Raw genomic sequence first — 22050 nt, forward strand, 5'->3', positions numbered from 1 at the left:
GTAGGCAGCACGCTCTGCATGCCAAAAACCCACAGGTCTACTCTTTTAGATCTTAAAGAATCTTAAGTTGATGATCTTGTTCTGTTTAATAACTGGCTAATACCTGTTTCATTCTGTAGAGTAATAACATTTCCCTATGTTTTCTTGATTCACGTATCCATTAGACAGAGCACTATCCTGTCCATGGGACACATTGGAGACCACCAATATCTAGGCTAGCTGTCATCTGCCATAAACTTTGACTGTTAGCCACATTGGAAAATAATAGTATGGGATAGAGTAGGGTACAGTTGGTGGATGTCAAGAGTTTTGATTATGGTTTGCTTGCTCATAGGAAGCCCTGGACTGGGCTATGAGAAACCAGCTGTGGGGCCATGCACTCTTTCTATCAAGCAAAATGAACCCAAGGATTTACAGTTGGGTCTTGACTGGGTGTGTAGAATGCTTTGCTGTTTCTTCAGCCTATATTTTAAATGCCCTTATTTGCCCTGTCTGACAAAATGATTTCTTTTGTCCTGTTGCAGGTTCACAAGCACACTGGCCTCCAATGATCCTCTGCAGACACTTTTCCAGCTTATGTCTGGAAGGATACCCCAGGCATCTTTGGTATTGATTTCTGCCCCCACCCCTCTGCTTTCATGGGTCCAGTGTATCTTGCCTAGGCAGGATAGGCCTGAGGCGAGGAGACTTTTAAGTGAAGATGGACAATGAAGGGGATCTTAGATGGAGGAGCCAAGTCTAAGGCAACAGTTTGATAGGACCAGGTGGGATCCTCTTGGGCCCTGGAGTCATGGGCTCTTTGTGCAAGGAGAGCAGGCCAGCATTGCTACAAGGCATTTATTAGGATGCATAGAGAAGTACCACAGTCCAGATGAATCTAAACCTAGACTTTGACAAAAACAAAGCTTATTTTTGTACTAAGAGTGGGCACTTAAGGGGATTGCTGGAATCATTTGTTGTTTTTTTCTTTCTCCTTCCTGCCACCTCTGTGCATGTGAATATCTGAAGATGCCATAATTAGTGTAGGCATGGCATATGTGCAATTCTAATAAATGTCTACAAGGCTCAGCAGGGAAGATTGCTCAGCTTTTTCTAATTGTCAATATTGACAATAGCTTGTTGACACCAGCAACAGTTATGGATTGCTAGTATACCCAGACTTACTGTAGTTATTGGATCAGTAGAATCCAAGGTTAAACCAACCTTCTCTGACATTTTAATCTCGGACTTGACCAGGTTTGTTGACAATGCTTGAGAAAGCATGAGTTATAGTACAGTAGGCAGTGGGTTAAGAAAGGATCAATTATATATATTCTATTCATTTATTTGATGGCTAAATAAATTAAGCTACTTAACTGATGGACATATTAGTCATATCTGAAAAATGTTGAGGAACTATTTATATCTTAAATTTATTGGCTATATTCTGGGAATGATTAAGAATAATCTTGGTTTAAACCAAAAGTGACTACAGTTAATCAATAGTGTAAAGACTGAATTGGAACTAGCTCATTCATATTTAGGCTGGGACTTAGGATCTGGCTGTCTGACCTTCAGCTGAATAGAAAAGTGTGGAATGTGTTAAAGTTTGAAATTATGCCACTCTAGGTACCTCTTTCTGCCTGCCAGTTTTAAGGCCATATGTTGCACTTGTCCCTTCTCTTCTTAGAGGGATCCTCTGCTGCAGTCTAACTGACCTAATGAGGGTATGGACATTGCCTTGGATATAGCTAGCTTGTATTTCATTGTCCTTGATAAGAATATCTCTTTCAGGTTGCATTCTAAGTGCATATTCTACCTTCTGCCTTTGCTGGATGATTAGGGCAAATTAAAATATAGTTTGAAGAAGGAATTAATTTACTGGGGTGGAGATAGTCTGAATGAAAGGCTCCGAGAATTCTCATGGAGTAACTGCTATTAGTCCCTTTCTTGCTGCATCATTGATGTTTTCTTATAAGCATCCAAATCATCTGTATATTTGCTTCCTTGGGCCAGGTTCTCTAGCAATTTAAAAATTTCCTTCTGAGAAAGAATCCATTAAGTCAAAAGGTTAACCACTGTTCTATGTGAGGCAATAATGGAGCTAGAAACTTTGGCATACTTCAGAAGCCAAAATGTGATGAAAGTTTACCTCAGGTCAGCCCTCCCCAGCCTAATGAGTCAGTGGGGTGACTGACTCATTAGTGTTGGAGTCAGACTAAAGAAAGCAGATTCAAGTGCCCCCTCAGCCATGAAGCTTGCTGGGTCATTTTGAAGTGGTCTCCTTCTCTCAGCCCAACCTTACTCATATAATGTAAGCTGCCTTGAATAAAAGCTGGAAAAATAAACTTCTCTAGGCTGGCTGAGCATTTTAGGGGTTGTAATGTCAGCATTGGCACTTAGTGAAGGCTTCCTTAAAGATGATTAAAGATTCTTTGTGCTTAAAGTCAGATATCCTCTGTGCTTTGTTCAATGTTGCTTTCTAAATGCATGAACCAAAGTGATACAACACACACACAAATTGGTTTGCTTCCTAAATATTTGGAACATTTTTCCTGAATCTTATGCCAGACAGAGGAAACAAGTTTGAGCAAATAGTGATGTTTTTATCTCTTTTGTACCCTGTAATTTCCCCTTTTTTGACTATAGTCCTGTGGAGATGAGAACTGGGGAGACTGGAGGCCACACCTGGCTGTCATGCTGTCTAATCAAATAGGAGACCTGGACCTGAATTCCAGAGCTATCATCACTATGGGAGACACATTGGGTGAGGAAATTCACACAGACATGGGGGTGTGGGTGGAATGATTTCCAATTCTAATGCCAGAGGAATTGTATCTACATTCCTTAGTACTTCAGCTACATACAAATGAATCACTTAAAGAGGAAAGGCTATGTGGGAAGAATCACACAGATGTCATCCCTCTACTGAACCTTTGATCCTCACATGATCTTCTCATATAATTCCTCCTGTCTTATCTCCTTTCTCCATATCTGCCTGAAAAAATAACAATCAGAAACTATCAATGAGGTTGGAAACCATAAAAGAACTAGAACTTGTTCCATTTAACTATACAGCATTGGCAAACTATTATAATGTCAATGTCTTTAAAAGAGGGATAATGTGGGTGCATTTTAATGGTACAAAAAGATTGCAGTTTCCCCAGTGAATCTTCTCTTTTCTCACAAGACTTCCTTTTCCTTAAAACAACCATAATGCATTTTGTGTTCTTTTATGTTTTTCCCATAGATTAATGTGTGCCTTTTTATCTATTCAGCTGGGAAAGGATTAATAGAAGCTGCTCACTTCTGCTACCTGATGGCAAATGTCCCTTTTGGCCACTATCCAGTTCAAACAGATTATATGGTGTTGCTGGGAAGTAGTCAGAGGTGAGTGAACAAAAAAAGAAGCTTCCACTTAATTTTTTAAAAAAAACATTTAATTCTATACTTTTCTTTCCCAAACTGGGGCTTATCCCTTTCAAAATTCCCATGAGCAGCCTTAGTAATGATTCCAAGTTGAAGCAGACCTGGGTACCACCCAGCAATATTGGATGATGCTCAAAGACAAGATAACATTTTCTACTGAGATGTTATATATGAGGATGGGAAGATAAGTAGTTCATGCAGTAGAAATTTGAAGATCACAGACTGGTTGAACATTTGGCAACATATCTCACAATTATTATACTGGACCAGCTTCTTCTCCAGACACGAATTGTTTGTTATGGAGCACAGCAGTTATCATTATAGATAAATCTATATCTTCATTATATACCATTGTATTCTATATTTCTACTTGAAAGGGGAGACTTGAAGCTGGCTCATATTTGAATGGGAGTCCTAGTGGATAGCCACTTAAATATGACCCTGCAGTGGGCTGCAGCTGCCCAAAAAGTCAACACAGTCCCAGGCTGTATTAACAGAGGGTTAAAATCAAGGTCTCATGAAGTGTTAGTACTGCTTTATAATGCTTGCTAAGACCACACTTGGAATATTGCACCCAATTTGATTGCCACAATATAAAAAAGATGTTGAGGTTGGACTAGAAGACCTTCAAGGCTCCTTCCAACTCTATTATTCTGTATGTGGGATTTTAAAATCTTTAGCAGATTTGACTGTTGCCTCAGTCAAAAATTATTGAAGTCCCACACCGCTGGAGGTCAGCAGTTAGGAAGAAGCTGCAGTGTTCTAGGCTACACTGGAAGATGTGGAGGTAAGTCTACCCCCTGTTCAAGTCAGAAGAATTTATATCATCCCAGACAAAAGACTGTCTAATCCTTTCTTGAAACTGTCCAGTGGTGTGAGCATTCACATCTCTGTGAGGCAAGTTGTTCCATTGATTAATTGTTCTCCTTCTTAGGAAATTCCTCCTTAATTCTTTAACAAGCTTCCACCCATTATTTTTTTGTCCTGCCCTCAGGAACGTTGGAGAATAAGTCGATCATCTCTCCTTTGTGACAGTTCTCTAGTACCGGAAGACAGCTATAATGTCATCCCTAACCCTTCTTTGTTAAAATTAAGTTCCCTTAACAATTCATCAGTCATTCATTTCCACTATTATACTCTATAACAGAGGTCGCCAACCTTTTGGACCTCAGGGACCACAAAACTCATAGTTTTAAATCCTAGGGACCACTAACTGGTTCTGTGGGCATGGCCTAATTTGTGGGTGTGGCTTGGTGGTTGTGTGACTGGCTGGGCATGGCTTGTATGTAAATATTATAAATATTTATATTTTTGCCCAAAATCAGGCAAAGCAGGAAGGCAGATTGAATTGCTGACAGAATCACAGATTCATTCAGAGATCTATCTATCTGCCAATGGCTAGCTCAGTCTGTCACATAAAATTTGCTTGCAAGCAAATTCACAAAATTAACTCACAACACACCATGTATGTAAATATTGAATTTTTTATTAAAAAGATCACCTTTTACCCAAAATCAGGCAAAGCGGGCAGGCAGATTGAGTTGCTCACAGAATCATTCAGTGATCTATCTATGTGACAACGGCTACCTGAGTCTGTCACATAAAATTTGCTTGCCGTGAATCTGCACCGAATAACAGAACCTTCAGTCCTAAGGGAGGTTTGGCTGTGCTTAAAAGCAGAGCCGAAAATCTAAAAACTAGCTAGAAATCAAGAAATCCAACCATTTCCTGCTTCCTAGCTAATCTAAATCTCCCGGCACAGCAGAACGGCTGATAATTGGGGGAAAAAAAAGCAATTTAGCAGGCAAGTTTGCAGGATAAGGAGTGAGTGGGTGAGGAGCGTTCCCACAGGCTATGTGAGCGGTGCAGCCTTGTGTTCCTGTGCAGCCTGGATTAATTGCTTTGGGGGTGCTCTGGGGGTGAGATTTCTCTGTGGCCCACCAAAATTTTCTTGCGGCTCACCAGTGGGGCGCAGCCCACTGGTTGGCGACTGTTACTCTATAAACCAGACTAAAGCAAATGCCTCTGAATCAGAGAATAGCTCTCAAATGAAATTGTAAAGAAAATGTTGGAACTAAGCAATTTTGCAAAATTGGACATACTGATTTTGATAATATTTGAATTTAGCCTGTGATTACATTAGAAGTAAACCTACTAAATATAATGGGATTTAGTTCAGAATTATTTTCATAAAATCAGATTGTATAAACATATTAATAAAACAAAGCAGAGCACTTACTTTCAGTAGCCATAAAACAGAATGACGGAGCACTGGAGAACAAATAGTATAATTCCAAATAATAATTAGCTAACCATCTAAAACAGCATATCCTGTATGCTGGAACATAGAAATACAAATTGTGTATTTCCTCTCCAGTGCCCCAGCCCTTCTTTTTTCCCATATCAAGTATTCTCTATAGCTACCACAAGATAGCAATCATTCTGTGAAACAGGAGATTCACCAGTACTGATTTCAGTAGCATCCAGTGTGGATGTCAAATGCTGATGAGAAGTTCAAGTATTGGGCAGACCAGGGGATATTAAGATTAAAATTAATTTTAGCTCCAATGTGGAAAGGAGTGTTTGGTATTCTGAGTGGGCACATATAAGTGATTCTCTAGCTGATGAGACAGGTAGAGATCTGAACTTCAGTGTACCAAAGTGTCCTGTTGAAGCTAGCTTCCGGTAAGATAAGGCAAACACTGCAGCTGTTGTAATCATTCACCTTAAGAGGCACAGGTAAGGTTAAAAATCCAATTTACAGAGCCAGCAATTCCACTTATATTAATAGTGCTCTGGCCAGATAACAAGGATAAGTGTTTAATGATTCATTTCACCTTTAAGCTGATTGTGCCTTATTAGTATTACAAGCCAAACACCACCTTGCATCTTCAAGCAACACACGTAATCAATTCTTGGGAGTTGCTTAAAGTAATTTCTATGACATCACATGTGTTTAGAAATCTAGTCTTAGGTGAAACCAGATTTTCTGCTTACTGCTTCCACAGAAGCTAGCAATGAAATGTCCAAAGGCAACCTTTGTTATTATTTTTCCTCCTTTTTTTCCATTTAGGGCAACCTCCCCAGGGGTGGGATTCAAATTTTTTAACAATTGGTTCTGTGGGCGTGGCTAGGTGGGCATGCCCATGTGACTGGGTGGGTGTGGCTTGTTTTCTTTTTCTTTTTGGGGGGCAACAGTCCCGCCCCCTGGTTTTTTGGGCCTTCTGGGCCTCAGCGAAGCCTCCTGGGGGGGTTTGCTCCCAGAAGGCTCCCCTGGGACTCAGGAAGGAAAAAAAATGGAGCCTGGAGGGGGTGCACAGCACCCCACCCTCCATTTTGGGGCCTTCTGGGCCTCCGGGAAGCCTCCTGGGGGGCATTTTTGCTCCCAGGAAGTTTCCCTGGGGCTCAGGAAGACAAAAAATGGAGCATGGGATGGTGGTGATGCTGCCCCCACCCTCCATGTTTTGCCTTCCTGGGCCTCTGGGAAGCCTCCTGGGCGAACAGTAAGACAGGAGGGGAATGGCATAGCTGATCATAGGAACAGCTGATGGTCAGGAGGGAAATAAAAAAAGAAATACCTTAAGGAGTGACTTGGCAGGGAAGAACCCAGTCAGTGATGTCAGGCATGCACAAGATGTTGCGCATGCACAATAAGACTGATTGGGTGGGGAGGGGCGGACGGGGAGAGTGGGGTCAGCCAGGGGCATGATTTGCTGGTTCTTTGAACTGCACATAATTATAACTGGCTCTATAGAACCAGTATGAACCGGTAGAATCCTACACCTGAACCTTCCCCTTTCTTAAATTTTCCTAATTTTAAGTACAACTTCCTCTCAAAAAATTAAGTAAAGCAACAGCTCCACCTAGGAGTAGAGAAACAATCTCCGTGTATCTTTCCAGCTCACATTATATTATAAATGAACTCTTAGGCACTCAAAATGAAACCATGGAGACATCTAGTCTATAAATACATCCCTCTGGGAAGCTGAAGCTATTTACTAAGTGGAAGGAGTTGGGTGGGCAGTGAATTTGCTGAGAGGGAGCTCAAAGGGACAAGTCCAAATTCTGTTTATTACACAATAAGTATCCCTGTTCTCCCCATTCCATAGTAATCATAAGAGAGAGATCTTCCAAATTTGTTATTTCTACCTTGTTTTATATTTTCATTCATTAAGTCTCCATTTTATGAAGTAGATCCAAAGGAAAGGAAAAAATCAAAACCAACTCAAAATGTTGCATTTATTTAAAGCATTTATACACTGTGTTGCCTTCAACTTGTTCAGTGCCAGATGACTTAATAAAATAAAAATAATGATACAAAAATGAAGCCTCCATATTGTTGAATGAAGAGGAACAGAGAAAAATCAAACAGTGCTAGCAGGAAGCACATTTCTGTCATGAGCAGTTTTATTTTTAACGTCTATTAATTATAGTGCATTCATCAGTGAAGAAACATTAAAGATAGATTCCAATTTTTAGGTTTACCTTTTATTTCGCATAATAGACATAATGTGCCATTTTCTTTAATATTTTGAAAAATATCCAATAGTGAAATTTTGGTAATACTTCAGTGAAGCTTAATTGCCCATTAGTTTTTAAATTAGTTGAACAATCACCCACCATTTAGACTGCCAACATCTCTAATTTTATCCTCCAACTTCTATGGAAGACAGAATTTGGTAGAAGGAATAAATTGGCCTCTAAGGATGAAATTAGCTTCTGCTTCTCAATTCTTGATCTGTTTTTTTCTTTCAGCCAGGCCTTTTCCCAGTTTGCAAGGACAGAATGTATTCACAGAATGGAAATCCTTGAGTATTGTCGGTTACTGGGATGTCCCCAAGCTTTCATCCCTTCTTTCCAGGTAGTAACAAGCCAATTAAAAAGAGTCAAATGTTCACAGGCCTTTATAATGAAAATATTCCCTGGAGTGAGGAGGGGCTCTTGTTTAATTTAGTCAACTTCCATGATCTGAAAATGGAAGGAGGCAGCTATTGAACTTCTTCAACATTGGCAAAGCTTCTGGGAAGGGATATAGTGCAGTACAAGGCATTCTATCTTTTTACAGTAAGGATGAAAAGAATAAGATGCTGTAAAGGCAGAAGCACTGAAATCTTTTTGGTAGGAGGATTGTGAAGGAGCAAGTAACAGGTTGCTTCTGACTCCTGGTATCAGAAGGGATCCCCAAGCTCTTGTACAGCAATCCGCACCTCTTCTGGTGGTGCCTTTGTTGTCAAAAGTTATATAGTTAAAAAGCGCAGCTGCAGAAAGGTTGCCCATCCCTGCTTTATGAAGGTTTATTTCAAACTACAGTAGAATCTCTGGTCATGAATGCTTCTGACCAAATTGGGTTCCGACCAAAAAAATCCACAAAAGTTTTGAATCTGGTCATGAACACATACTCAGGTGGTGATCAAACACAACCCCAGAAATTCCCCCTGACCCAATGAAATATTAGAAGATGAAGGAATTGCCAAAGTTATGGAACGAATTATGGTCGTGACCAGAGGTACTACTGTATTCTGAATGCTATAGTCTTGCATGGAGAATTTGAGGTAATTCCGTTAGGGGTATATATGCTGTATGTAGTTACCTCTGTTAATTTTTTCAGTCCAGGTTATAATTCAGTGGTCTATCAAAATTATAATCCCCAGGGCTGTTTGTAGCAAATAACAAAAATTCTCCCTTCCCATCTCTCCAATAATTCAGCACGACCACACTGAGTACCACTTATAGTACTAATACTAAGTACTAATACCACTCTATAAATCCTTAGTAAGACCACACCTAGAGTACTGCATCCAGTTTTGCTCACCACATTATAAAAAAGATGTTGAGACTCTAGAAAAAGAGAAGAGCAATCAGGATGACTAGGGGACTGGAGACTAAAACATACAATGAACAGTTGCAGGAACTAGGCTTGGCTAGTCTAGTAAAGAGAAGGACCAGGGGAGACCTGATAGAGGACTTCCAATATTTGAAGGGCTGCCACAGGGAGGAACGGGTCAAGCTATTTTCTAAAGTGCCTGTAGGCCAGACAAGGAATAATGGATGGAAACTGAACAAGGAGAGATTTAAGCTGGAAATAAGGAGAAATTTTCTGGCAGTGAGAACAATCAAACAATGGCACAGCTTGCCTTCAGAAGTTGTGGGAGCTTCATCACTTGACACTTTCAAGAAGAGATTGGACTGCCATTTGTCAGAAATGGTGTAGGGTCTCCCGCTTGGGTGGGGGGTTGGACTAGATGACCTACAAGGTCTCTTCCAACTCTGATTATCTGTTATCTGTTATAGTCTTGTGGGAATGTAGGCAATTGGCTTTCTAAGGGATACCATGCACAGCGGTTACTGGGTAATAAATGTCAAAAATATATTACATTGCTAAGAAATTCCAAGGAGTATTGACACATGTTTAACTAATTGGTTTCAAAATACTTTGGAGAGGAATCTGTAGTCTGTACTGGGAGTTTTTATACTTGGAATTAATTAATTGTATTATTTTGACTGTTGAAAATCTTTCATGTACATGAGCTCAGTGATTTATTTATCAAGCTTATTAAAGTGGATTTCTCTAAATTTCTCTTTGCCATTTGACCAGAGTAGTTAACTCAGTATTATAAGATAAGGATTGATACAAACAAGAGCAGATGGGCTGCAACACGGAGGGTAATTGAAGTGTGTGAGTATTTCCTCTCTTGCTCTCCTACATTTTCTCTTAATTCCCTTTCATAGGCATATAAACTGATTTATGCATCTCGCCTGGTGGACTATGGTCTTGCTGCTCAGGCCTTACATTATTGTGAAGGGGTTGGAATGGCACTTCTTGCCCAGAATCAGAATGTTTATCCTGTCCTCCTAGAGCAGGTTATCAAGGTAAGTGTCTGGTTAGGGAACCCAATTAGAATTGTGTTTATCTCTTAAAATTTTAATTCTTCATGTATTTGTAATATATATTGGAATTTCACACTGCAGGAAATTTCACATACAGTTCATAATGTAGTTGTATACATTTTTGGGGTTTGCTTATTTATCAAATTCAGACTCTGTCCATCGCACTTCCTTTATGACTCTGGTCGGTTTACATAGTTAGTCTTCATTTTGTGTTGGGAAAAGAATTGGGAGAAACTTTTTTTTTTAAAAAAGTAACACATGTCAATCCACAATGCAGATTTCTTTGGCTAATAAATGAAAGATTAAAAGGGAGAGAGACGTGAGTGTGTAAAATATTAAATGGGTACTTAGCACTGTGTACAGCAGCTTCTTGGGGCTCTAATCAGGACTAGATTGCGGTATATGAGAAGAATTATTTTATTCCTCCTCCAAAATCATAGTTATGATAAAAATGAAAATTTCGTGATTGGTACAGATTAGAAACTCTTGCTGGTGCCAGAGGGTAGTTTTTTCCAATGCCAAATAGAAACGGGGGGAATTTTATTTGTAATAGTGGCATAGATAGTAAAGCTTTTCTTCTCCATGGATCCTTTTTAAATACCTTTTGTAGCTGCAGACCATGCCCCCCCCCAAGACTTAACTCAAGATTTAAATAATAACATTTCTTCAAGCCTTCACAGACTCTCTGTCATGACATTGTGCCCCCCCACCATCCCTCTGTGGACCACAGGTTGAGAACCACTGCACTAAATGATTTTCCTTTTCCGATTCCACAAGAATTAGAACCATGATTGCTATTTAAAACAGCAACAATAATTTCAAATACTGTATTCACGCATAGGCAAAGTAAGACCTTTCCATTACATGAGAGGGACAAATATTGTCAGAAGCAAACTACCTATTTCCAAGTCCTTTTAAGCTAAAACATAACCGATGTAATTTATAAATATGTCCCTGTATTCACAATAGATGAGTGATTTGTATCACCCAAAGAACTGGATTTCTTTGGGGTTGAGTCTAACCCTGTGGAGTTAATTAACCACTGTAGATACAAATTCTCTTTTGGAAATCATAATATCCCTTCCCCGCAATCTGTCAAATGTATCATGCAAATAATAAGAATGATTTTCAGCTCCAGAAATTTCAGAAAGATTGAAACCTTTTATCTATAACAATGAGATAGCTCCAGCGATATTCACATCAAAGTAGCCATGTACAAGCTCATAAAGAAGGGTTTTTTGACCATGATGCTGTCATGGACTTCTTCCTTGTTTTGACCCCTCCCTATTAGAAGCTGCTGCATTGTCCATTTTGATTATAGAAGCAAAGAAAGCAACTTGATTTCAATATATGTCTGAATGAACACCTGATTTTTGCCTACAATTTTAAAGCAAGAAAATTGCATTTGATTACAGGTTTATTCTTTGAAACTCCTTTAGTACAAATGTAATATGCTCAAACAACTACCTGCTGTATTTTGAAGCGATTCAGAGTCTTCAAGGGCAAATAATTTCAATAATCTGACCTAAAGGTTATCATGACATATGTCAAAATGGCCAGATAATTACTGCTCAAAATAAGCTGCTTCTCCAGTGAAATCACAAAAATGGGGGCTTATTCACTTGAATAGCAGTAGCTAAGATTATGTCAGTATAGGATAAAGCCTCTGCCTTTCCCTAACATTGATTCAGTTATATACCAACCAACTCAAAAGAAATGACTCCTCTCAATATTAAAACAGCACAAATTACAAAAAAGTACTTTGCATATTTCAAATACAACAATTATGAGTCAGCTTGTTTTGTCTAATGTTTCATCTGATGAAATTTATATTTTGCTTCATTTGTGTTTCTTTCACATAAGCACATTAATATGAATCTGAGAAGCATCTGTGACTTGTATCAGGAAATACAACTCTCAAGAGGAGCAGCTGACATGAATAACCTGCTCCTAGGAATCACATTTGGAGATGATGGTTGCAAGTGTGATATGTATTTTGGCAGAGAGTAACATAGATATAGGGATAAGGCTCCATTCATCCAACTGGTTCTGCATAGTAAAAGTAATCCAAGCTTCTCTCTGTTTTTACCTTTATAGGAGATGGGTGGGGGGTGGGGGGTGGGGTGGAACGGGACAAAATGAGAAGGCAGCATTTGTGGTATGAACAGTAGAAAGCTAGCTGGCCTTCACAATAGTTCTTTCTCTTTATGAGGAAACCTTTCATAGAATAAGTTATTGGTCCTATTTGTTTGGGATATGTCTATGGCTAGCACAACAGCTATTGGTGGCTGTTCATTGTTTGTTTTTGAGAGAAAGTGGAGAGAAAGCTTACAATTTTCAGCCCACCTGAATTGCCTTCTGAGGCAAGGGCCTCACCCTACCTTTTGAGAGAGTTAGTGCTACCATACAACAAATCATTGTATTGTATGTTTTTGTAAGAACCAGTGAGGACTTGGGTGCAATGAACCCATTGGAGCACTCAAATGATCCAACATAATTAATCACATAAATAAAAAACTCTGTTAATAGCCATTTCCATGGTAGTAAATGTCATGTTATACTATTACCATTAATATTATGTACAGGAGTACAAATGCAGCTCTCTGACTTTAGTAACTTAGTATGACATATTTTCTTCCTTTGAATTGTTCAAAGTATAAATGGATGTTGTGCTGAACTCTGCTTCTTGTTCAGGAAAGGTCTTTACTCTGCAAATGAGGGACAATGCTTTTGAACCTTTTTCAAAGAGATAAGATTAAAAATATTCTCAGAAATAGAGGTTGCAGGAAGTGGCTGAGGGGGTGTTTCATTTTTCATTTGTTTACTTTAAAAATGCCCAGTGTATTTGCTTGCAGCATGCACCCCAGGCTTTTATCCTCCATGCAGCTGGTTGCTTACCGTTTTAGAATTAGAACTATATTGTACCTGCAAGGAGGAAGGAAGCTGTAAGGAGCTCCTACAGGCATTGTGATCCAGCAGAGCAAGGGAAAAAGTTATTTACCAGCAGATAAAGAAGTGAGGGAAACTCTTCTCCCTCCCTGTAAACTTTCTAAACCAGTTCTTATCTCTCCTTCTTTTATTTCATTCTGCTGAAAAAAAATTATAACACACAGGAACAATTTAAAGGGAATAAACCATGAGGCATAATCCTAATGCAAATAGATCTTAGATGAGATGAGTTCAAAGGCTGCTGTTGTGACAAAAACTTCAGGCACCAGCATGAAAAATCCAGATGTTAGTGGGGGAGGGATCCATACTGTAATATAATATCTCAGAATTATTTTAATCCCCTTTTCCTCTGGTGAGATACTAAATTGAAAAACAGGGAAAAAGAAAGATGCTTTTAGGAACAGTAAAAGAGATGGTGGGAGTTTCATCGTCAATATGCAATCTTATTAAGCTGAGAATCCAGGAAGCTGTTTTCAGGCAATTTAAATTAATTTGTGCAAAAGATACATTTTAAGGCATACTGTGACAAAGCAACATGGCTGAGCACTCTTTGGAAACGTGAATGATGCCAGTATTTTAAGATCTGTTTCCCTCACTAATTAGAACATATGACTCCTTGCAAAGCAGAAAGCAGAAGGAGAAAACAGCATTCATTCTTATTAGCAAAGCTTGATATTAATTTTAGATTATACTAAAAGCAAAATGAGCTGGTACATTCTTTTTTAGACAAGGTTTAAGGACAAATAGGGCAACTTATAGTAGGAATAATAATTCTAGGAGTATCAGTGATTTATAAAAATGACAAAGGTTGGATATGAATAAATAAATATACAGTACGTATAATCCCTGAGTCCCTTTTGTATGTCCACAGGGTCCCTTTCAACCATGATCACTGGAAACTAAGGCACAGTTTCTTGCAATATGAATGCAAAGCAGATGAAAACAGGAGTTTAAGCTCTAAATTTATCAATAAAGCCCTCAATGATTCCCACCCCCAGCCCTGCCCACCTGTATAATGTGGTATTATTCATTTTTCATATTTTTAAAATGTAGTCATATTCCAGTTCTGTTAGAAAATAAGCCAGGTTGCAACTGAGCTGATTTTAATATTTCCTTATAGCTGCGACCTGGGTTATTTTCTAACAGACCTTCATAATTGCTTGTGAAATATGAGTTGCCATCTTTGGAAAATATTAAATTTAGCCTTCCCAAAAACAAACTTAAAATAAACACACCCAAACAAATGTAATCACATATAAAGAGATGCTCTTATAAAGGATCCATAAAAGCTGGACTTCTCTAGTCACGTTGTGTTTCCTTCCTTTTATTTGCTCATCAAAGTCTTAAAAGGTTTAAAGCCTTTTAAAAACCTTGGTTTTATAGTATCAGAAGAATAGTTCCACTGAAGGCAATACAAATGTCTATAGAGTGAAAGATGGTTGCTAGACTCTCCTCTGCCCTCAATTTATTTGCTTAGTTTAAAAAAGACATCCCTGCAATGCATCTTAAATAGTCTCTAATAGCTTTGTGACTAATTGTTCTCTTTCCTATGGAACAGCTGGCAGACCGATTAAAGTTCTCTGACCCACGGCTCCTGGAGAAGGCAGAGTATGAGGTGGATTTGGAACCAGATTGGCTCATTGAACTCAGAGCTCGTTATCAACAGTGGGAGGTAAGAATTATGGGATGGTGTGCCCTTGCAGATGGATTGATTTGTGATTTTGTGTCTCTGGTACTCAGATTGAGTTGAATGATGCAACATCAACATATTACTGGATTTTTTTTATCCCACTTTAATTATTTTTATAGAGGCAGTGAACACATCTAATACGCCTTCCTTCTCCTATTTCCCCCACAAAAACAACCCTGGGAGGTGGTTAGGCTGAGAGAGAGAGTATCACAAACTCATTCAGTTGGCTTTCATGGTTGCAGTTTCTGTGTTTCTAGCCCGGTGCCTTAACAACTAAACCACTTGAGCCTTTTCAGTGAAAAGTATTCTTATTTTTTCAAACACAGGGATGAAAGTCAAGATCTGGGTCTGCCTTGATGCAGTCACTGTGTTTTCTTTATAGGTTTTGTTTGCTATTTAATGGTCATTCATTGAATGTGTTAGTTTAAAACTGAGCTGGACTTCAGTATTTTGGGGAGAACAGACTTGGAATTTAGGGTTTTTTAAAAAAAATATTGAATCTACATACCGCAATACCTAGCTGACTGGTTGATTAAAAAAAAAGCCAAGTGGAACCAGACCTAATTTATACTTTGATGGGAGCTAGCCAGAAAGTCTCAGGACTGTAGGTTAGAGATGATGGTCAAAATGGAAAATTGCTTTTATATTGTTGCCAAAAAAGCCTCATGGGTAGATCCATTTAGTCACTAGGAATCTAGTTCAACTCAAAGGACTGACTGACTCTTTTTCAATCTTTATATAAGAACTGAAGCTGAGGAGGCAGGAACTTACTGATTCTCAGGCCAGTCAGAACTGTCATTGTAAACATTTAATAAGTGTCCATTCTCAAGGCTAGGAAGAGGATGACAAAACTTCCACTGACTAAAAAAGGCAGGAAGGGTTAGGCATTCTGCAGTGTTACAGGCTTCTCAGCATAGGTAGCACTTCAGCTATGTGAAATCCTGTAATTAGCAGATAGATTTGATTTTAGTAGCCCTGCTTGGAAACAGGTTCCAGAATGGCCATCAACCAGAATGCAAGAGAAGGGTAAAATTAGAGGTGCGCTATCATGTATGCTATGGGAGCCCAGATAGTGCAGATTTTTAAATGTCTGAGCTTTTCTGCTGCTGCTAGTCAGGTGGTTAGTTTCTCTTGAGAAAATTTGATGAACTTTAGGTGTCCAATAGATTCCCAAGTCAGGTTATGTTTGCCAGGGGTATAGGCATAATTTTCTGGATCTAAACACAAATTTCTCATGAGTGGTGCAAAAATACAGATAAGTGCTAAAGTTTCTCCCTCCCTCCCTCCCTCCTTGATTATTTAGATTTGCCTGTTTTCTCTCCCATTGTTTCACCACAGTCAGGAAGAAAGGCAAGAGTGAGAAAAGAAAGAGAGCAGCTAACACTGATTGATGAGGAAGCAAATATAGCTTACAAGGCCCAGAAGTGGCCATGGAGGTGAAGGTGGCAGGAATAGCAGCAACGCTAACACTTCCAAGATTTCTCCTCTTTCTCTCTCTGAATTTCATTTAAATGTAAAGAAAAGCTTCCTAGAAGCAAAATAGATAGAAGAATCTCCATATAAAAGTGAAGGCTCTCTGTTTCTGGCAGATTTCAAGACCGCTCATGGAGAATTTGACTGGTTTTCCTGCACATTGCAGAAGACTGGACGAGTTGATCTTTGTGATCAGTTTCAGCCTGACATTTCTATTACTTCTCTGCTGTTCTTCCAGGTAGAGTCTGCTTGGATGTAAAAATCCAAATCACACACGGCAGCAAAACTATATCAAACACTCAGATTCATTGTTGTTCTCTAGTGGGTTGTCTGAATTTTTGCAGCCTAATCACGAGAGCTGTATATTCCACAATCAGGTTTCTTAAAGGGGTAGAACAAGGAATGGGTGACAAGGTGCAGCTGGACAGGCCTCCCATGTCTGAGGACACAAGAGAAAGGACCACCTGGTATTTTTGGTATTTACACCGGTCTTTGATACTGACAAACCTAGAATCTTTAGATTTAAGATGGCTGCATAAAAAACATGGATATGCTTGAAAATAGCAGAAATGAAACTACCAGACTGGTTCTAGGCATTGTGAACAAGACTTTATTATTTGCCTATTTATTTGTTCAATTTATATAGCCACCCACCTCACATTCTATACAGTATGTGAGGCTGGGTAGTTCACACACTTTCCAAGACTGTACTGGAATGGTTTTAATTTTAGTAAGGGGTTTGCAAATTGAAGAAGGTTGGAGCTATTCAAGAACAAGATTATTAGAGAAGCTGGTAGAAGTTTGCTAAAAAGCATAGCCATCCAAACAAATCTACAAAGGATGGATGCAATTTTTTTTGGTCTGGCTAAGTCTGCCAGCAATCTTTTCTGCTCCCAAGACTACTGGGGCCAAACTAGTCACATCTTATTTTAAATAAAGGGGATTGAAAAGGGAATTCTGGAAAGATTTAAAACTGATTTTGGAAGGTTTATCTCTTAAATTCTTTCTTCCCAAACTGTGATAATCAATCCTGGAGTAAATCACCTTTATGGTGTGCCATAAGGCTTGATGCATCCCTAAAAGTTGCCCATTCTTGTTACAGGGGACATTGCCCACTCTTCGCCCCATCCTGTTACAGAAGGAAAGTAGACAAAAAGTCTGGTTGGACAAACTTTATTCCACAGTCACAAGAACCTACAGTAATTTAACTGAAGGGCTTTAGAAATGGGAAGGGACATGCAGAGGGGTCATTCAGAATGTCATACTAAAATTGCTGAATGTTACAAACATAGATAAAGAGATCACAGCTGCATTCTAAAGTGAGAATACATGCAAAATATAATGAGGATTTTTTTGGAGAACCAGTTGCAAGTTTGATGATTTTGCCAAATCATGAGAAGGGTCTTGGAGACCAACAGCTGTGCAGTGTGTTTAAAACTGATATAAAAACGAAAGAAAATGGGTTTTCAGAAGCTGTCTAAAAAGCTTCCAGAGTGCATTGCCTCCAACTGACTACATCTTTGGTAGCAAGAAACTAGGCTTCCTAGGAGTATTTTATAGTTAGTAACCAGCACAGAGGCAAAGAAGCATCTGTTGAAATAGACATAGTATGAGGAAAAACAATATAAGTCTTGCAAGGAAAAAGAAGCCATAAAGATTCTTTCAGTAAACTACAGCTTAAAGAAAAAGTTCTTACCTAGGCAGTTCATCTGGCCAGAATAATATCAGACTTGTTGCCAAACTAAAAGCAGAATTAGATAAGGGAGTTCAGTGTGGAGTAACTAAATGATTGTAGCAAACTAATTCACACCAAGAAGACTGGCAGAGTTTGCATGTACTTAGCTTAAAAAAACTGTACAAAGTCATGAACCGAAACACATTCTTCTGTTGTGGTTAAGGGGCAGCAGGTGTGGATGGCTGAGGAGAGTGAGGACTCAGATGAGGGGCCAGGACCATTAGGGAGTGAACTGATGCTTTCAGAGATTATGGGGGCTGGCAGCAGTGATGAGGTTCCCGAGGAGCCTATGCCAAGTGTGTGTGTGCGCAGGATTGCTCGTAGGAAAGAGCAGCTGCAACAGCCTGGGTGACTCAGGAGAAAGACTGCAAGGTAATGGCCCCTTCTTCAAGAAGATAAATGCCAGCTGTGAAGTGAACGTTCTTTGCAGGAAGCAAAGACGTTTTGAACTGAGCCTCGTGGACATTACAGTATTTTAGGTTGGTATTTGAAGACTCTTGTGTTGTGAAATATTTCTTATCTGTGATTCTTGGCAGTCTTGTACAGTTTTTGCGAGGTTTCTGCTTATTGAAGTTAATTATTTTGCAGCAGCCTTTTAACCGGGGATTCATAAGACTCATTAAAAGGTTTCTGTTCGTTTTGGTTATTGTTTGTCTCATTGGAAAAGGGTTTGGGTCAGAACATCTTCTCAATAGAAACAGCATTCTTCCCTTATTTGCAAAAGCCTGCCAGTAGATTAGACCCATCTTAGGTTGAATTATATTATTTGGTAGAATTTTCTTTAAAAGACAAACAGGAATTTTTAGTCTCTTGGGTTGTTACAATGGAAAACATCTACAACACTTGGAAGATATTTTGATTTTTAGGAATGGCAACTTAGTCTAAAAGTCTAAGTCAATGGACTTGACTGATATTGCCAAACTTTTAGGTCCTGTAAAAGCTGTAATTTTCAAATAGAACAAACATAATGTAAATACCTCTGATGCTCAGACGAGTTTACTTATCTGGGACAGTGAGAAATGAATATGAAATGAGCCAAATAAAGTAGAAGCTATTTTAAGAATAAACTCCTCTACTATCTTTAATTGAACTAGCAAGATTGGGGCATGGTGCAGTATTTTAAAAGATTTCTACATTTGACCGAAGACTTTATCAAACTAACTTTAAATATACTACTCAAAATATACCATTTGATGGTGGGGACAGATGCAAGATAAAGCTTTTAGAAATGTCAAGCATCTCTCAACTGAAACCCTGTTATTCATATTCTACAATGTCAACCAGCATCCTATTATTATAATGCCAACAACAGCAGCTATGAAATAGGAAGAGGAGGAATGCTCCAAACCTTAAAAGGGGAGCTAAAGTCAAAAGCCTTTTCTAAAACATGCAAAGATCCTGTCACGCCCCTGGTGGAGACTGACTCTGAGGAAGAGGAGGAACAGCCGACAGGGAGTGGAAGTGTGGCTCCGGAGATTGTGGAGGAGGCTGGGGAAGGGCAGAGGCTGGCTGAACAGTCAGAGGAGGACCCAGACCCATCCCCTATTCATCCTAGGACACGCAGGGAGGAGAGGATAAGGGAGAGACGTGGTCTACTCAGGAGGAGAGGGCCTTGGTCCTCTTCATGGGCTGCAGCTGTGACAACTGAATAAGAGTATGAACCTGCGCGCAGGCGAACACTGGAAACAAAGCATGGAAATATCTCTGATTTATAGTTCCTTTCTGAGTTTGGTGTCTTTCCCAGTGTGTATTATCTGTGGATGTCTTCCAGCCCTTATCTTGACTGGTTTGTGTTGCTTTTTTCCATTTTTTGTGGGAGGTTTTTTTTTTTTTTGGTCTTCCGTCAAAGATATTTGGAGCTTGGAAGCAAAGTGAAGGAATAAAAGGGGCTTCACCTGTTTTCTGTGACTGTGTTTGTTTTGTATCCCACCCTGGGTCATCACAGATCCAGAAACACAATATGCCCAAACTGAAGGCAAGATTTCATGGGAATGTGGAATCCTTAGAGCTATATACAAACTAGAAGGGATTGGATTTCCCTGATAAGTTGCAAATATTTAAATTGGCTTGGGTACCAATGAGTTGCCAGAGTCTTGTCCTTGAAATATTGTAATCCTCATATTGAATATATAGTGGCAGATACTTTATTTTGGCATCTGTTATTTGTGATCCGGATTTACTGAAACTTTCAGAAGAAATTGATGGTTGCTTTTAGATTCTTTTATTTGTTAATATATCTGGATGAGAGATTGCAATAAAGAATGTAGATATGTATGTATGCATCTGCGCATGCAGTGTTTTGAATTGTTTGGAAAAATAACTTTGCACATAATAGAGCTGCCATCACTATTTATAAACTGAGAGGGGAAAAAGAGGTCTAAGCTGCAAAATGAATTTCTAATAGAAGCACACATTCACACCATGTTGTACATATACTATATAATAAAATTAGTCCTAACCCTGTGATGGCAAACCTATGGCATGCATGCTGGAAGTGCCATACAGAGCCATCTCTGCTGGCATGTGAGCTGTAGCCCCAGGTCAGGTGTACTGCACATGCACGTGTGCCTCCCGCCAGCCAGCTGATTGTCGGGTATCTGCTGCGCATGCGCAGGGGGAAGGGGGCACGTGGGAGACACGTGTATGTGCAGAGGCATGGGCCACATGGGGGGGTCATGCACGCATCCACAGAGGAGTGGGGCATGTGGGGGCATGTGTGGGAGTGTGGGGATCACACACATGCATGCGCCAGGGCATGGGGGGGTGTCACATGTGCATTGCATTATGGGTGCGCGCACTTTTGGCACACGGTGATGAAAAGGTTAGCCATCACTGTCCTAACCTATATGGCATTGGTTTTCCAGGATCTCAAAGGTGCATCAAATTAGATGACCAAAAAGAAGGTCAGAACAAGCCATGCAGGAAACAATATCTTATGTCTCAGTTTATTTATTTATTTCATTGGATGATAATATTTGCAAACTGCCTTGCTCCAGAGGTGGTAGGTGGAATGACATCAGATTTTAAAAAGCAGCAGTGTTTTTATTTTGAGGAATTTCCAGAAACATGGTCAAACTGGGTAAGTTTGCCAGCAGCCCCAAACTCAGAATTTAAACAAATATCAAAGGATTTCAACGTTCAACCTTATCATCAGATTCTTCAAATAGGAAACTTAATGACTGTAGAAGCAAAGCGATTCAAAATACAAGTAGAAACTCCTTTATGTAGCTAGAGCAACCCTGTATGGAGGAGACTAATACCCATATATGGGGTAAAATAATCTCCATTGCTCTTTCCCTACCACAGAGGTTGAAAATTGAAATTATTGTTGTTGTGTGTCTAATTCCTTGTGCAGTGTGTTTTTTATTTTTTATTTTATTTTATTTCATTTTATAATTTTCCAATAACTTACTCTTTGCATTTAATGTTTTGACCTATATTAGCCACTGTGAGTTGCTTGGGAAGCAGGCAGTCATGTACCTGGAACAAATAAGTAACTAAATAAATAGATAAATATGCTATTCTGACTTGTTGAAATTGAGGGTTTTGTAGTGGGGGTATCCTCTTTTGTACTTGCTTACCTGGTGCCCCAGAGCTTACACCGTTATCAGGATTTGGATTTTATGTGTGTTTTCTCTCATACCTAATTTAAGGATCAAAGAGAGTTTCCCATCACTACATCCACCCAGCCAGAGGTTTTCAGAGGCAATGGATCAATATCAGGTAAAACAACAAAAGAACAAATTGTGGCAGGTGTACCCAGAAGATGTATTCTAAAATGCATCGGATTAAACCAAACTAAACTTTGATTTGAAACATTTGAGAACTGAGTTGGTTTCAAGTATACATGCCACTTGGAAAAGGGGATTTAGAGTGAAAGTCTGCTGTTGTAACTGCATATGTATTT

The 22050-nt window shown here is 39.2% G+C and overlaps 1 protein-coding gene across 3 annotated transcripts in view; it reads left to right on the plus strand.

Moving 5' to 3' along the window:
• SEC16B (SEC16 homolog B, endoplasmic reticulum export factor) overlaps positions 1–22050 on the plus strand; it is a 52631-nt gene that overhangs the window by 16939 nt on the left and 13642 nt on the right. For all 3 annotated transcript variants that reach the window (XM_087930471.1, XM_087930469.1, XM_087930470.1), the window contains exons 11-18: positions 335–432; positions 525–606; positions 2629–2746; positions 3258–3369; positions 8164–8269; positions 10138–10278; positions 14804–14917; positions 21797–21866. In XM_087930471.1, the coding sequence (XP_087786597.1) occupies positions 335–432; positions 525–606; positions 2629–2746; positions 3258–3369; positions 8164–8269; positions 10138–10278; positions 14804–14917; positions 21797–21866 (841 nt within the window). The remainder of the gene's footprint in view (positions 1–334; positions 433–524; positions 607–2628; positions 2747–3257; positions 3370–8163; positions 8270–10137; positions 10279–14803; positions 14918–21796; positions 21867–22050) is intronic.

Source organism: Pseudonaja textilis, chromosome 3 (assembly GCF_049901715.1).
Source record: "Pseudonaja textilis isolate UNSWEBS1 chromosome 3, rPseTex1.2, whole genome shotgun sequence".
In the NCBI taxonomy this organism is placed as follows: domain Eukaryota; kingdom Metazoa; phylum Chordata; class Lepidosauria; order Squamata; family Elapidae; genus Pseudonaja; species Pseudonaja textilis.